Below are 17,904 nucleotides of genomic sequence, written 5' to 3'. Positions count from 1 at the left end.
CTAATTGTTTTGCTAAATTATCTTTAAGAGATGACTTGCCTTCTTGAGTGGTTAATACATGTGAAATTCTTTTCCCAAATGAATGAGAGTTGAAAGATATATATATTTTTTTAATGCACACATACACAAAAATCCCCAAACATATATATAGAGTGTGTTGAAATTTGGTCTGTTTTGAAGTAACTTAAATTCTAGGCCTGGGTCCAGGGGTGGAGATGGCTGTTACATTCCACTGAGAACTTCACTCTTGGCTCCCAACTGAAAACTAAAAATCCCCTTTCAAGTCAGATACATGAAGTATTGGGCTCTCACATGAGGAGGAACTGAATAAAAGGGAGGTGTACGCATAAAGATTCAGTAAGGAAGCTAGAAGGAATGATGTGGGAAGAAGAAAAGAGAATAATTGTGGTGTTATTACATGCCTGGGCCAGGTACAGAATGTCATGGGTTAGTGTTTCATTCCATACAGCCCAGTTATCATGATGACATTATGAAGTAATTTCCTATATAATTTAATCTGGAAATGCTTTCTACCAGGTGTCTCTTATGAGACATACAAAAGAAAAGCGTTAATATGGTAAATTACTCTTACTGTTCAAATATTTGAAGTACTAATTCATCACTCATGACATTATATTTTAACATTGTTATAAATTTAAGAGGGGTGAACCTTTTTGCAGCAATGAATAAGGTGCTTCTTGAAAGGGAAGACATTAACCTTGGAGAAGATCTTGCGGTATGACTCTTAAAAATCATGGAAGCATCTGAATCTCTTGGCTGCATATTAGATGTTCACAGAATCTAAACCCCACACATGTATGGAGAAACCCCTTCATCTTTGCTGTATGGGTAGGGATGATGGGAAGGGCACAAAATGTTAGAGGAATTAAAGCTGAACTCTAGGGTGGTTGCTAGGGGCACTTTGCTGAAATGACTGCATGTGGACTTACCCGCGGTCTCTAGAGAGAGAAAATAATTGTATGTGGAGAGGAACCTTATATTGTGCCATGCTAGAAAGGGCTTTTTAACAACGGTGTGTTTGCAAACTTCCATCTATTATAATTTTGTTAGAATGTGCTTGTAAAACCCAGCTGTTTTATGGATCTCTTTGACATGGCACAAGAACCCAAGAGAGGAAACAGAGCCAATAAAGGTAATCTACAGGCACAACTCGCAGAGGCAATTTAGGAGGAAAAAAAAAAGTAATTATTCTTCTTGAAATTTTACCATTTCATGAAAGTTATCACCTCACCTCTTAAAGTTTTGAAAGATGACTCTGCTTAGTCAAGATTTTTTTAAAAATACGCTTCCTCTTAGAAATGCCATTTCAACAGAAGTTACTCCAAGGTGTCACCCGTGGTATCATTATCATTATCGTTTTTAGAATTTGACCAAATAAATGTAAGCACGCACAGTCTTATAGACATCTGAAAGTAATTCCATTCATCCTCATGTATTCACCAATTAACAAAATGCATGGGATTCTCTCTGATCAGACAGGCACAGTGCTAGAGATATAACAAAGAACTTGAAGTGGTCACAGTCCTTGCCCTCAAAGGGATTACTGCCCAGTGGGAACAGATCGTTGTCAAAAAAAAGAAAGTTACATTATAACAAAACTGGAAAAAAATGTTAGGAAGAAGATGCGAAAATGTGATGGGAGATTAAAACAGTTCTCAAAGGCAATGGAAAGCTTTTCTGAGTAACTGAAATCTAGCGGCAGCCTGAGAAATCAGCGGGATAGGCATAGCAGCCGCGGCAAGATTGAGGCAGAGGAGACAGCAAGCACCAGGCCCCGAGGCCGGAAAGAACGGCAGGCTTCGGGGGCGCGTTGCAAAGGGGCCTCCGGGAATGAAGTACAACGTGAGGGGTGAAGCATGGCGAGGCAGGCTGCAGTTAGACACAGCCTGACCCTTCAAGGGCAGGAGATACGGTTCCAGGAAGCAAAGGGTAACTGGGTTAGATTTACACTTCAAAAGGCTCTGTGTGGCGAAATAATTGGAGGGAGCAGGAGTCCAAAGCAAAGAAAGGATCAAACTTGGATTTGGGTGGTGGTTGGGGAAGACGGGTAAAAGGCTATTGACATCAAATGACAGTACTTGGAGGTGAGTTGGATGTAGAAAGGTAGCAAAGGTTATTATCAAATAGGTAATTAATAATTGATGGACAGAAAATGGTAATGTTAGGATCAGGCTTTTAATACTTGTCCTATTTCATTTAAATTCATTCTGTGCAAAATTATTTAGTGTTTACTAAATGCAGAATGTGGTGCTGGGGACTCTTAAAGGCTGGCAGCGTGAAAGACATGGAGAACAGGATCATCTCTGTCTTTTAGAAGCTCGTATTCAAATACATTTCCATCCCCAACAGAGAAAAAAGAAGCAGTAACTATATACCGTGACATACATAGGCACACACACATACAAATCAACACCACTGTGTCACACATGCATGTCTGTATAGGTATATATACATTATATATGTATACTTAAGTTTGAGATATTTGCATCAAATACACATCTCAATGAAGTAGACGCTGCAAGGAGATTGAGGACCACGAAAATAAATAATTACTGTGAAGGTGAGGGAGTGAAATCAAAAAGTTGCATGAGACTATTTTCTTCTTAAAATAAATTAAAATGTTTCAAAAACTATTAAGTCTTATATCTTCACCTTAGTACAGAGGAGATTTATAATACTGACTCTGTTTGTCAAATAAGAGTTAATAAAAAGAAATTAGGCACTAGTGTTCAGCTATATCGTCGGCAGCCGTCCGTCTCGAGAGACGATGGTGTAGCTTCTGAAGAGTCTATCTGCACCACTGAGAATGGCTGTGCAGTCCGACTCGGGAGTGACACGGTATCTGTCTCCTCCCGTGTTGAATCGACATCTTGCGATGACGCTGGAGTGTCCTCTCCAGTGAAGCTGAAGCTACAGAGCCTGGGCAGGGTGATATGGAGGGTCTGCTGTTGCCCATGCAGCAGACCCCCCCCTCTCTTCGCAGCTGAAGGATCCAAGGGAAAGACGGAGTCAATACAGCTTGGCTTCAGGTGCGCCGCAGGAGTTGCCGGTGTTGACTACAACGTCAAACCGCCTTAGGGACTCCGGCTCCGGATTTTCTGTCGGGGTTTACTCCCTTAGCCTTTCCCCTGAAGAGGTATGCCGCAAGGCAGCGGAGGTTTTTTGGGGTCAGAGTTTTCCTTCTCTGATGTGCCCTGACTGGAAGATCGAACCAGCGACACTTAGCTCGCAGGCCGATGCTCAATCCACTGAGCCAAACCAGCCAGGGTTTGTTCAGCTATATAATCTGTTTTTAATCTATGATGAGTAATCGAGATTACAATGATGAGAGTAATCTGATCAGTAATGATGATAAATATTAATAATAACAGTAATCATCAGTATGTTGTAATTTTTGAAAACCACACAAGCAGAAAAGCACAGATTTCATTTTAGTGTTGTTTGAACATTATCTTTTTTTAGTATTTATCTTTGGATTCTAATGTCACAATTTTGTTCTCAAACTGACTCATTCTCTTCACAGCAGACAGAATATGGTTAATTAGTAATTCTGTTAAATATTTGTCAAATGTAATGGAAGATACCGTTTCCAGTATTGCCAGGGCATATCATTGGTCAGAAGCTCTTTGTTGAACAAATTCAACTTGCATGTTCGTTATGAGTCTAAACATACAGGATAATTGCTAATCTGTGAATTCCTAAGGCTGCTTTCATCTCATTTTCCTCACATGATAGTCTTTGCTTGTTTCAGTTTTGTGTGTCTTTCTTTTGATTGCTTGTTAATGTCTCCTATTTATAGTGATAGTATTATCTAATCTCTAAGATAATACAGAATTGTCCTTGACCATTACTACAACTGTGCAGATGGTGGGATATGCTTGGAACTACTAGGAGTGAATTTATCATGAAGCTAATGAAGCCTGCTTCAGGCCCTCTTACATCCAATGATCCATTTAATGTTCTTGGACTTAAATTTGCATTTTTAATTTTGTATTATTTTTCTTAAAAAATCTCCCAAATTTTATGAGCTACAGGCCTTGGAAAACTTATCTGTCCCTGCTTTTCATTTGTATTGTAATAATTCACCTTTTGTTTTTATACCTTTCTCACAATACTTAGCTTCATGAGAATAGGGGTGATTTTTGTTTCTCTGCTACCTAGCGTTTATTTCAGTAAATGCTTGGTAAATGAATGAATAAGCCATGCACATATAGTGTTTGTTTTGGAGCTGGCTCTGGTGAGTGAGATCCTCTCTTGCATTCGTGCATGTTTATGAATGCCAACTTGGTTGCAAAGTTTTTTTAAAAGTGACCATTATATAAATTACCTTGTTACTGCATTTAAATATCTATTTGCAGAATTGTAGATTAGATTCTCATTTTTGTTAATATGCACAGTAGTTTGCAAAAATGTAAGTCTATCTTCACATGTTAATGTTCTTTCATTTTATTTTTTTTCTTTTAAAAATTTTCTTGGAGTATTTTCAAACAAGAGTTAGTGAGAGAAATGGCCAGCTTTGTAAATTCTAAGGATGCCTCTAAAAGTCAAGCCTCGACCAAAAAAAAAAAAAAATGTTATGGTAAATGATTGCATTTATTTTTAAGCTGTCATTTAATATAAGCTATCCATTTTGTCTTTACTTCTCAAGTTGCTTCTTTATAAATGTCCACTCTATTTTTCAGGAGTTGATATTGTTGACAGCTTGACATATGTTACCTGAGAGCCAATATCCCCTCTATGATACACACAGTATGAGTTGAACGATACACAACAAATTAATAAATTAATAAACAAATTAATAAACAAATTAATAAATTATACCATGCAGATATATCATCCTTCCTAAATTAGACAATTGAGGTTAATGTTTTTATTTTCAAAAAAGCAAAAACTAATCTCCCTCCATCTCTTGTTTTAATCATTTACAAATTTGGTTTTTTTTTTAATTCATTTGCCACTTCCTGCCCACAGAGATGAATAATTTAAATTCTTGATAAATCACAAAGATTTCACTCTCAAAGAAATGTACTTTTATTTGGTTAATCTTTTAGCTAGTCATAAATAACATAATAAAAGAAGCCTCTGAATAAGTAACATGAAGTAACATAAAGACGTAAGCAATGTACTACTAGAAAAAAAATGTTTGGACTTTGCCATGAATTCCTTGACAAGTCAGTGGCAATTGACAATTAAAATATGACTCCAGAATCTGAACTAAGTCCCAGGAAGCAACCTTGTCATATGACTGGCGCTTCATCATCTTTCTTTAATGTTCCTTCAACATTTATCAGTGGGCCTTTTGCCCCCCCCCCATCACATCAAACCAAGGAAAAACAGTTATTGAACGCTCATTTATATCCACCTGACATGCCATAGTGGCTGCCATGTTTTATTGTAAAGGCACCACCTGTGAGCAGGTTTTTCTGTACGTCATTCATGCTTGGTGTGGGAAAACTGACTACTACTACAGATTTGTTCCAATGGAAAATTATCACAAAATTGTGGGATCTTCCATTACCCTCACTGAAAAATGACTGCAGTAAAGAACCAATAGCTGTTTTGTGAAGTAAAACATCTAGATCCAAAACAAAAGTGATGAATTATAGTAGAATTACAGTATTTCCATCACTAAGGGTTTTACTACTGGCTTTTTGTTTTATTTATCTATTTTTGGTAAGGTCTGAAACTTTTTTTAAACTCCAAAATACATTTTCCTTTACGTCCTTCAATTTTAAAATAATGATACATTTGATGACATGTAACTATTTTATACTAAGCCCTTCTAGAGTCTCAGATCTTGGAGATAAAAATGCCCTTTTTGAAAGGATTCTCCTTTTCTGAATTTGACTGTTTCCTGCTTATAGAGAGTGTCCCCTCCTGGGAAAGCAGGGTTATTTCAGCCAACGTTGGGACTCCATTTTACATTAGTCTCTGTGGAATATTATAGTGATATTAAGATATATTTATAATCTTTTCCTTCATATTGCTGTTTTTATAGCCCAGTAAAATTTATGCTAATGTTTGTTGAAAGGGTATCAGAAGATATTTGAACATCAAACTTTTTCAAACTAATGATGTCAATACTGCTCAGATGTCTTTTAACAATTAAAGCCACCCAACAGAGTTTGGTTCTTATTACCATGCAAATTAAATGATAATAAAATTATTCTTATTTTAGGAGTTTCAAAATGAATGTTTTTGCCCCTCTGCCTTCCCACATTCAAGGAGGCACCCCAGATTTCATCTTTATTTAACTTGTGGCAATTTGAAAATATTACCCAGAAGGCTGTCGGTAGGTAATGGTTCAGTTATCATTAATCCCACAAAGTGGAAAATCAGGAGCAAATCACTTTTCAAGTGGAATAAGTTAATTTCATACATGGATCGTTCATACGCACCTCTTCTTGACCGCCACACAAATCTATCACCGTGAATCAACATTCGAAGCTAGCCACAGCTGGAATATAACTATGAGAAGGTTTTCTTGACATGACTTTGGATCATTCTGCGGTGCGGATTACTTTGGCCTTTTAACTTTCGTCCTTTTTGCAGCTGGCTGCTAGCGTTTCGTAGATCTCACTGCTCTTTGGAAGTCTCCGCCAGAGGGAGGACAAGGGACGGAGAAAGAAGAAGCTTCACCCTTAGTTCTGAGGAAAGCTGGAGTCTCAGAAAGCCAGCATTAACGAATCAAAGAGCTCTGGTACCGGCTCTGCACTCTACCTTCTTGCGTTTTCACGCAGCAGAACTGAGTGACGCCCAGCTACTGCAGTAATTTTGTTGATAGCCTTTTAACCAGAGTTTTACAGTTCATTTGAAATTAAGTTGTAGTGAGAGACTTTAGGACACCCCCTTTGAAGAGGTCAGGTTATTATTACCTGTTTTAGGAAAAGCTGCAGATCAGTTTAACAGGCACGTTGTTAAATCCGTGAAGATAGGACACACGCACCCTCCCACGTGCAATAGCAGATCCACGAAGGTGGTGTGATCCGGCCACCTTTAAGGTTCATTGAGCTCTTCCTGTGTACCCGGGACTGTCTTACGCGCGAACTCCCTTCCACCCTTTGCCCTAAGTGCTTGTAACTCACTCAAGTAAGAAAGGAATGAACCAAAACTCCCCTGGGAAAACAACAAACATCCTCTCCTTCCCAGGGGTTCCAGAGCTTTAATGGGGGGGGGGGCAGGGAGGTGTCAGAATTCCAAACTTGTTTCTAACAGTTTTCTGCATTAAAGGGAACGGGCCAACCCTTCGGGACGCTGCCTAGCTCAGGAGCGCGAGGAGGGCGAGTCCCCTTAAGCCCTGAATCTCCCCGGGGCCGCTCCTGTAAGTTCCCCCGGCGGCCCTGGCTGCAGAGTCTCCGCGTAGGTTCCAGCGACCCCTGTCGGGGGTTCCCTGCAGCCGCGAGGCACGCCGCTGCCCCCCGCCCGCCAGGCCAGGCTCAGGGAGAGAAAGGGGCTGCGCCCAGGAGCGCGGAGCCCAGGCTCCTCCCGTTGGCGTGTCCTCGCCTCGGGGTGGGGGTGTGGTAGGGAAGAGGGAGGGGGCGAGGAAGGGGAGGGTGAGAAGGAGGCGCCAGCCTCCAACCTGCGGGAGGGAGGTGGGTGGCTGTAGGGCAATTGAAAAAGAGCCGGCGAGGAGTTCCCCAAAACTTGTCCGAACTCCGGGCTAGTGCGGAGCGCAGGAGCGGAGCGGCAGAGGCTTCCTGGGCGATGGGAGCGCGGCCAGGACAGTGAACCCCTCTCCCTCTTCGGACTGCAAGCGCGCGGGACAGAGGCCGGGACAGGAGTCTATCGCGGCAGAACCCAGTGCGGCGGGAACCACAGCGGGCTTCCCAGAGCGACGGGAGCAGCCCCGAGAGCTAGAGTGACCGCCTGACGGAGCGACCGCTAGTTCCAGGTGGCCTAGACCGCACGCCGCGTCCGCGCCGCTCCCCGCAGGCGACAGGAGACGCCCCCTGCGCACGCGAGCGCCGCAGCCCGGTCGCTCTTCCCATCGGGGGACAAACTTTTCCTAAATCCGATCCAAGCCCTCGGACCAAACTTGTCCCGCGTTGTCTTCCCCTGGAGCGGTCCCCGTAGAGTGTGCACTTCTCAGGCGAGATGTCCGAGCGCAAAGAAGGCAGAGGCAAGGGAAAGGGCAAGAAGAAGGACCGAGGTTCCGGCAGGAAGCCTGCGTCTGCGCCCCCGGCAGGCGGCCAGAGCCCAGGTGAGTGCGCGGCGAGAGAGCTCCGCGACCCGCCTCCTCCTCCGGTGTGTCGCTTCTCCTTCGCCCGCCCGCGCCCTAAGCTCGAGATGCCTGGCCCGGCTCCCGGCGTCCGCGGGGCCGGGCTGTTCTTGACCTCCGTAGGGCCGCCCCTTACCTGGGAGCCCTGCCTCACCCGGGCGCCCGTGCTCAGCGCGCAGGGCAAGGGGCAGCAGCCTCGGCCCGCAGGCTCGTACTCTCTGAGGGTACGGGACGAGCAGTGCTCCCAGGTACGGCTTTTTACCAGCACCTCCGCCGAACCCAGCCCGGGAGCAGAACCCGGAGTGGTGCGCGGGTGTCCGGGGCCAGGAGGGCTTTGCACGGGCGCCGTCTGCCCTCTAGCGAGAGAAGCGGGAACGGGCCACCCATCGGTGTGCGGGGCTCGGAAAAACCGAGTGGTCTAAAGAGAGGCCGTGTGAGCGGTTGCGCATCTGTATTTCGGGGAAAGGGGCGGGAGGTGTAGGGTCCCGGTGTGTGCGCGCCTCCCCCAGCCCCCGATTCATTCCCGCGGTATTGGAACTCTCATCAGCTGAGAGGGATTCCTAGAGGTCAGCGAAACAGATGAAACCTCGTCCAGTGTCAGGAATCAGGTCTGTTCCAAATAAGTACTCAAACTTTCGGTTTAGCGGTTCTAGTTTGGAGGAACTCCTTGATAAATATGCGGTCCATTTATGTTCCCAAGAGGTGCCGAAAAGCAAAAGTTTATCCGAATTTTTGAACCCAGCTGTTTACTGGTTATATAATAAAATGAACTGGCAGTTGAGACTTTCTAGAGACAAAACTTGTACTTGAAAATCAACACTGATATGAATGACAGTTTCTCCTTAGATTTCCCTAAGAAGAGCTGATGCTTTAGACGTTGTCTTGAACAGAGGAGGCATCCCAAATAAATACTTATTTATGAGTGATTGAGTGAAAAGGATGCTTTTAAAAAGAGAGGAAGGGAAAGTATCTTAATAGCTTTTTTTTTTTTTCTTGCCATGAGTCACATAGAGCACTCCTGAAGAATTAATTGAATAGCACTTGGTAATACTGTGGCTGAAAAAAAGTAAGGTGCCATTCCTTGGAGTAAGAAAACAGTTTGCCCCGTCTAATTATTGTCATCACCGATAGCATTTCAGATCCTGGCTTCCTGGCAAAGACCTTTACCAGGTTTTGAGCAAAACAATAATTGAACAGAGAGTAATTGTTTGGTCACTGACCGTTCCTATGCGTGCTTCTATAATAAGATACTGCTGATCAGATTCACCTTAATTACCTTCATTTGCCCTAATGAGGGTGTACTGAAATTTTCCTTACTTTTACCCTAGGTTTTGGAAATACTATACAGCATTACATTCAACAAGGCATGAAATGTGGAGCTGATTAGCAACCTCTCTAAGTGACTTTCTCTCCTGTCCTTTCAGAAGTCATTAGAGTCAATTAAAGAGACCTTTTACTTAACCAAAACTGTTAAGTTGTCAGGAGTTAATTATAGGGCCTTTTAGGTGTTCTGCATCCTGCCTGTGAATATTCTGCCTTCAGAAGTTTCTATGGCCCTCTGTAGATAGGTGGTCTGAAGAACTCAGGAGGAGCAATGATTTAAAGTAGCATCCCTTTCAAGTAACAGGCTTGCATTTTGTCAAGGTTTCATAGTGGCGATACCTTAACACAGACATTGCAGTTAAGCCGCAGGGAGACTTAAGGGCAAGCAGGCATTTCTGTGCCCTGCAGATCTTACCTGCTAGGTAGGGAACTGTCCTGACTACCTGATGTTCTCTCCTGACATGGGTTCAAGAGCTTCCTTGGTGCCTCTCATTCTGTTTTCCATTCCCGCAGCTGTGATTCCCTCTAAACCAGATACATTGGCATTGTCTTTAACTGACATTGTCTACCATCTTACTGGAAAAATCGGAGTGAACTCATCGCTCGGTTAGTTTTCAGTATATTTGTCTCTTTTTTTCTATCAAGTAGTAAGTAGTCTTCTCTGGGGAGAAAACTTTTACCTCATCCAGGGTACCTTGTGCTTGTTAAGCCATATAAACCGTGTAAGAATATTTATTCTTCATTTGATGTTAAAAGAAAGCTCAAGTTGAAACTAGCTTTATATAAAAACACAGGGCATTAAATAGTATTGCTTCGAAATCCCATTTCTCTGCTTGTCATTTTCCTTATAATGGTAAGTACCAGTGTACTTGTCTTTATCTTAGAAGAATGAGTAACTGATAGCCATAATAGCTCACAGGAGACACCCAAACTTTTTTTTTCAACTGTTTTTGCACTTTTTATCTCAGGCCTTCTCAAAAGAAGGACCTCTAGGTGCCAAAACTATAGTATTGCCACTTGCCAGCCCAAATTAAGACTTACGACAACACCCATCTCTTGAATGACTCTTGCATGAGTGCCCTTTAGTCCCAAATGTCACCCCTTTCTTAAGACAGCCACTGAAACTTCTTTCTTAGGTGATACACGTACAGCAGCCAGGCCTGTCCGTGGGTGTTGGAACAGTACTTTAGGGTGGCCGGGGGAGAGAGAATGCTGAGAGAACTCAGCCCCGCTGTGTGCTGTATTGCATGCAGAGGCATAAACACATCTGTTGGAGGGAAATTTTCAGGGGGAAAAGGCTTCTTTAACTTTCATGTGCCATGTGTGACTGATATGTGATACATACATGGCTGTATTTCATAGCATCTGCATTTTTGTACAATTAACTGAATATTAAATTGCACACTATTAGGGCTGCAGATGTTCAACAGAATTATCTATTCCATAAGAGTGGTTCTTATAGGTCCCAAGCCCTTGGAGTCATTAATTCCTCTTCTTTTCTTAAAATAAGCAACCTCCGTGTAATTCTGGGCTTTGTGACATGGATCCGTGTACCAAGAGCCCTGTAATGGCCAGGGCCTCCTTGATGCCAGCCCCCCACCCCCACCCCCTGTTCTGTGCTCTTCCTATTGATTCACTTTACCACACTTTTCCTATTGAAGCTTCAGTTACAGAACCAGAAGTTTTTTTCTTTGGTATTTGGCTCTATGTTTCCCTTTTGAATCTGTTTGCTCATGTTTTTCTTTCATTAAGGATTCTTTGTTATTCTCTTAAATGACCTGGAACAAACTGATTATCAAGCCTAGCCCAGTTCTTAAACTATTGGGTCTCCCTTCACTTCTGGCAGAAGAGGCATTTGTGAGTACAAGTGGCAGAAAAACTGAGAAACTTAGTGTCCGGAATGGGGAGAAGGAAGGCCCTGTGCTCTCCCGATGACATCACTCACCCCATTCCTCAACTAAGCGGCTCCCCAGGGTGAAGTGCTTGTAAACATTCTTGCATATGAAGCGTCCTGTCAGTAACAGGGCAGCGAGTGTTTACAGAACCAGAGGAATGTCCAGTGAGTGATCTGTTTCAACTTGGCTACTTGTAACCACTTACCTTATGTAATTATTAAAAACACTGAGTAGTATTCATAGAATGAAATAGGATTTATTTTGAAGATTTATTTTGAAGCAGGAAGTGGGAGAAACTTGAGATATTACTCTCATACTTGCAAAATGATAAAATGTTATTGATGAGAGAATGGGGAGGAAAAAATATATAAAATCAGAAAATATTGAACCAGTATGAGAACAGTAACCACCAAACTATGTGCTGGGCACTCTTATATTTATTAACAAAGGGGCTACTGTTTGTCCGATATCTTACCATGTTCTAGGCAGTATAACAGATGCTTTATATGTTCTATCACCTGTCCTTTAAGAAGGAAAATGCCTCGCTATTAGGCAGCAAGAGGAGGATGCCTAGTACTTAGCTCTGCAGCCTGATTGCCTGGGTTTAAATGCTAGTTGTGCTGCCCCTTATCTGGATAATCATGAGAAAGTTACTTAATCTCTCCAGGCCTGAGTTTCCTTATATGTAAAATTGGGATATTAATATTATTATTATCATGAAGTTATTATGAGGCTTAAGCAAGATAACACATAGAAGCATTCTGAACATTGCCCATCATGTAATAAATGCCCAATAAATCTTGGCTCTATTTATAAAATTACTTTAGAAACAAATTGTCTGTGTCTTTGCAAAGATATTTGATATAATTTTCAAAATTTACCTTTTATGGTCAAAAATAATCCAAAGTTGGCCTTAGAGTGGATATAAATATTAATATCTACTACCTGTAAGTATAGAGAAGAGTGGATAAGTATGTCAAATACCATAACCGCCTGTGTGTATAACGAAAACAGTCCTGAATTCAGTGTAAATATTGAAAGTAGAGTGAGGTGCAACAGAATTTTATCTCTGGCAGAAAAATGCTGAGATTTCAAGCTATGAGAAGATTTTGAAACATGACTCCTTTTCTGGCAACACTGAGGAGTGGATGCTGAAACCTCACTTTATTATATAGAATGCATAATCTCTTTTGGGACTAGTACAAATTGCAGCAATTGAAAAGGAAAGTGTGTATTAACATGTTCTTTGTTATCTTTTTATCAAGTGTAACTGTATCTTGCCAGTGAGGTTCATAGAATTGAGTGCAGGTGTTTTTAAATATAAATAAAGTAATGAAAATAATAAATCCACATTTCCTATGATTTTCTTTTCTTCCCCTCCTCACTAGAAAAGCTCTATGTAGTGTTTAAAGTTCTGGAAGTGTGATTCTTACCAAACCGGTGTTTTATTAGCATTTTTTAAGTAGCATGACAAATTCCACTTTTCTAAAAGTACTGAGAGTTTAGCATGTTCTGTTATGATATAAAAAAACAAACCAAGGGTCAGTATTTTGGGTGAGTGATTTTATTTTCTCAAAGAAGCAAATAAATGGGTACTAGATTTATCAGAGGGGTCACTTCATAGATTGTATGAGTGTCTAACCACTATGCTTCACATCAAAACTAATATACAGTAATACCGAATGTCAACTTTAAAAAATAAAAAATGCTTATACAAAAAAAAAGCAAATAATGGACTTCTAATATTTTAGTTAATCCTAGAGCTCTCCTCTTGACAAGCAGAAAATATGAAAAATAAGTAAGTAAATAAATAAGATAGTATTAGCTTAAAAAAAAACAAATTTATCTTAACCAGAGAAAAATATTATCTATTAAACATACTATTGAGTGCATTAAATGAAACTCCCCCATAGAAATACGTGGTGTTTTGAATTTATCCTAATCCTACGCATGTCTGCATGTGTGTGTCCTTGAATGAGTTTTAATAGATTTTAAAAAAAGCTACTACAGTGCCAATAGATGTCAGTGTTTGTTGCTTTAGAAGAAGTAAGGTTTAGAAAAAGGGAGACAGCTTAATTTATTCTCCGATTTGATAAACAGAAAGCTGGCTACTTTAACAATTTGACAATTAATACTACTTTATATAACTTAGCTTACTTATATGTTGTTATGAAATGATCGTATTTCACACCTCTTTCTTTTAAATACTTAAAGATCCTTCTGCAATAAACTCCCCTCCACCACCCCCAAATTCAGGATGTTGGCTGAAAATAACACTAACCTGTTGACATTTCTTCTTCTTTCAAAAACATTTAGAAACAATTATTGGAGAACTTTGTTACACTTTGGTCTTATTTTCATTTACACTATAAATTAATTATGCATGTTTCTTGTGTCACCTCGATTAACAGTGAACAAGTGCATTTTTGAGTCTTAACTCAAGTGAGGTGTGTGGAGTTCAGTCTGTGGCAGGCCCAAGGTGCTCAGATTTCTCTTCTTTTTTGTCTTCCCAGCCTCACCTTTCTCTGGCCTCCAGAGGGTGCTCCAAGTGCATCACATTGCTATTCCCCAAAGAATGCCTTTTGTTTTTTTTGTTTTTTTTCACCACCATAATTAAATGTATTATTCCAATGGCACTAATACAGCTGGAGGTGCTCATGGTGAAATTGCACAAGATTTTCTGCCTTCTAGCTCCTGTCCCAACAGAAACATCTACCTGCTTGCCCCCTTTTTCCTGTTCTTAAATTCCTTTGGTATACTGGGCAACCCTTCGGGGAGAAGAGGGTGGAGATTTCTTGAGTTAGCTGCTTCCACAGGAGTTTGTTTCCAGCTTGACCAACTAGCCCAAATTCATGAAGAATTCTGAATCGGAACATTCTGAAACGTCATCCTGATGAGGACGACGCAGGTGTGAACTTGCGAGGGACACCTGGGAGATTAATTTTAACCAGCATCTTTTCCCGAGAGAACCGAGTGTCTTACACGCATCCTCCAGTTGCCTCTTATTCCTTTTGAATACGTTCAGGCAGTCCCCACAGAGAGATTTAGTCACATTTACATCTCACTACGGCATTGCAAAATTATATGGGAAAGCATGAAATTTGAACAAAGGATCTTTACTGACATTTGTTTTTATTTCTTCACACTCTATCCACAGCCCCTGGCTGACACGTTTAAAGAACCCTACTTTGATTGAGTTACAGATTTTTGAAAATGGGTTTGAATGACTAATTCTTTCGGATCCTGGCTAATATGTAGCACTGTCATGTCGTCCCTGTTATTTGCTCGTGATTTACTCCCCCGTGCCCTTGTCATCTTTGTCATGAATTACTCCATTATATTACTGCCCTTTGCTATTCAAAGTGCAATATGGTTCACATTGTTTTGGTCCAAGAAAAGTATTATTGATGGGAGGTAGGTGGCCTTTGCTCTGCCACAGTGTCCCAAACTCGTCATTTCACAGCTTCAGGAGGCAGGCAGCTGGCTCCTCTGGGCAGCTGTTGAGTGTCAGTTTCAATGATGTGAGAGTCAGGGAATGTTTTATTAGGTTGTACCATATGAAATTGTCAAATTTTTAGGTTATACGTGACTGAATATTGTCAGTGTCGTATAGTTATCTAATATTGGAGCTCTTTTTGCTTTACGTGTTATTTTAAATAATACAGTACTGACAACTTTGAAAAAATTCTTGTAAGCTATGGTAATTAAATGAGGTTAAAGTAATATGTAAAAGGAATGTAAGCTAGGAAATCATTGAGCTGGTGGCATTTTCTCCAATAAATAGATCAGGTCATATGATAGCCATATAAAATGAATTCAGCATAAAGTTAGAGAGCCAGGGGTAGGAGCATTTTCCCTTGGAGAGAAAAGTTCTTCATTTATACCATAACCCGTAACTTTTATTTTTATTGGACATGTTAGCAAGCTGTTATATTTTATCTTACCCAACAATGTATTTCTACAGAGATTACAGAGATCTGAGTGGGAAATATTGGTGATCGGTGAGTAATCCTAACTTTATTGTATGGGATAACATTTAGAAAAAATTTTCTCAGTTTCTCTGTGCTGCATCCATTCAATTTTCCTAGTAGTTTTAGTAAGTGTGAATTTCATTGTCAAGTGAAAATGCATCTCATTTTGAATGGTCCAAATTACTTTATCAATAAAGTTAAATATAAGTAAAGCCAGCTTTTTAAAGTGTGTAGGTGTGTGCTTGTGGTTGTAACTCATCTTGTTTCTTGCATATAATCTCACAATTGTAGCGACAAATGGCATTTTTAAAAAGATATGGCAATCTTCTTAGCTGTTCCATAATGAATCTAAAACAAATCTTTAAAAGGAGATGTCTAAATTCCAATTTGGAATGATTTTTTTTCAGAACAAAAACATTTATAAATACAGTGAAATGTTTTGAATACTGTATGTCTTATATTTAAATACTCTAAAATTGAAAATCCTATATATTTTATGATTTTATTTTCAAAAAATATTCAGCCTTGTGCAAGGCAAAATTTGAAAATTAATTATGCATACAAAACTTTCTTTGTTAAAGTCCTAAAGTTTTACAACTTAGAGTTTTGGATCTTAGCTGTTTAATATGCCATCTATTAGGAATTTTCATTTGTATGTAATAAGAAATCACACATGTGAACCGATAAGAAATGCATTCAAAAATCAAAAAAGAAAAGAATCAAGTAGACAACAGTATTTGAAAGAAAACTAATGCTAATGACAAGAGAACTTTTTTTAATAAAAATAAATACATGTTGTTATTTAATGTTCAGAAATATGTACTCTGTGAATCAAATGTTCTTTTCCATTCTTAAGTTTATGAGGACTTCTTAAAGTTCCTAGTTGTCCCTGAATGTGTCTCTTCTCCCCTCTCCTTACCTTGTTCCTTGCACTCTCTTCTGTATGAAAAGACAGGGTTGTAACTTGCTCCAAGACTAGTTGATGTACAGTAAGGGAACTCATTCTGGACACAGCATACTATATAGCACCTACAACGTGCCTACAAAGTGAATATTTGCACCTACATGTGAACACTTGAATTATGTTTAACAGGAGTTGGTTTAGGAACAAAATTTTTTTGTGGATCTTGTTCCTACAGTGTGAACATTTGAATTGGGTTTAACAGGTTAGTATATGAAAAAAAAAATTTTCGCTGGTCCTTCCCTTTGCCTTCTGTCTCAGCCCCTGCCCCAGCCTTGGAAAGCTTACTTTCTACTTATGAGTTTATACTATTTTAAGGGTTATACATGTTTAAATAAAAGGATTGTTTTGTGTTTGTTAGATATATTCATGTAATATATGAGTATATAGTAGGAGGACTTTTTTGAAAAGAGGCCAATGTCATATCCATTTGTGACCTCAGGTAAAGTCGATCTGAGACTAAAACATGCGCCAATGTTCTGAGCAGTTCAGTGAAACCCAAATGAACATTTGAAATCATCATTCTGACGATTCTAAGTCAGAATAATATTTATGCTACAGAGCATATTTTTACTTCTCTCCGAACCCAATGGAGTGAAGGGAAGACAAAGTGTGAATGACATTTTGAATCCACATCTACATACTTCACAGGGAACTGGCTGAAACAAGATTCCCCTAAAAAAGACAGACTTGGACTCCAGGCTCTACTGGGTGTGGCCTAACTCCTGACACCTTTGATCCAACGTTCTCCAAACCGCAGTAGCCTGGCTTTGGCAGCATTCTACAATGGAACAATATTTTGCCTTCTCCCCAGATCTGGCCTATTCACCTTAAAAATAAAATAGGAATGTTGTCACTAAAAAAAAAAAAAAATCAGCTCTCTTCTTTCTGAACTAGCTGGCCCAATTGGACTCCTTGTATTTGAGTACAGTACAGTTCTGCACCTAACAGCGTGAAAATTCGACTTTGAGCAGTGCCAGGTTGAGGTATCTGGGACACTGGAATGGCAGAGGCCTGGCTTAGCGACTGCTGTGTTCGTTCCAAGACAGGGAGGTGCTGGTTTTAGTTAGATCACGGCAGCAGTTGAGAGGCCAGGCTCTGGCTCTGTCCTCTGATTACAGATGTGAGCCCCGGCTGCCCCACCTCCCCCCTCTGATGGGACTAAAACTCTTTAAGCCTCAGTTGCCACATGTATACTTTGCGGGAAGTAGTACTATGTCATTTATGTGGTCATCACGAGGATTAGTGTTTTTACTGTGCCGAGTAGAGAGGGAGGAATAAATGACCAATTTTATTGGGTTTAAATATCAATAATAAATCAGCATTCTTTTCAGTGTTGGTTCATCTAGTGGTATTTTCTTTTAAAAAATATTTATTTATTTGTTTATTTATTTTTAGAGAGAGGGGAAAGGAGAAAGAGAGGGAGAAAAATATCACTGTGTGGTTGCCTCTCACTTGCGCCCCCAACTGGGGACCTGACGTGCAACCTAGTCATGTGCCCTGACTGGGAATCGA

General features: G+C 40.4%; 1 protein-coding gene across 5 annotated transcripts in view; it reads left to right on the top strand.

The window, feature by feature from the left end:
• Positions 1-17,904, top strand: part of NRG1 (neuregulin 1) — a 942,869-nt gene that overhangs the window by 738,789 nt on the left and 186,176 nt on the right. For 4 of the 5 annotated variants that reach the window (XM_090258890.1, XM_090258888.1, XM_090258887.1 and 1 more), the window contains exon 1: positions 7,608-8,221. The exons of the other annotated variant lie outside the window; for it this stretch is intronic. In XM_090258890.1, coding sequence (XP_090115016.1) covers positions 8,116-8,221 — 106 coding nt within the window. In that variant the 5' untranslated portion in view covers positions 7,608-8,115. Of the gene's footprint in view, positions 1-7,607; positions 8,222-17,904 lie in introns of those variants that run through there. 5 annotated transcript variants of the gene reach the window in all.

Source organism: Furipterus horrens, unplaced genomic scaffold, assembly GCF_987537825.1.
Source record: "Furipterus horrens unplaced genomic scaffold, mFurHor1.1.pri manual_scaffold_12, whole genome shotgun sequence".
NCBI lineage: Eukaryota > Metazoa > Chordata > Mammalia > Chiroptera > Furipteridae > Furipterus > Furipterus horrens.
Note: the sequence above shows the minus strand (reverse complement) of the source record. Positions and strands in the feature narration are given on the sequence as shown.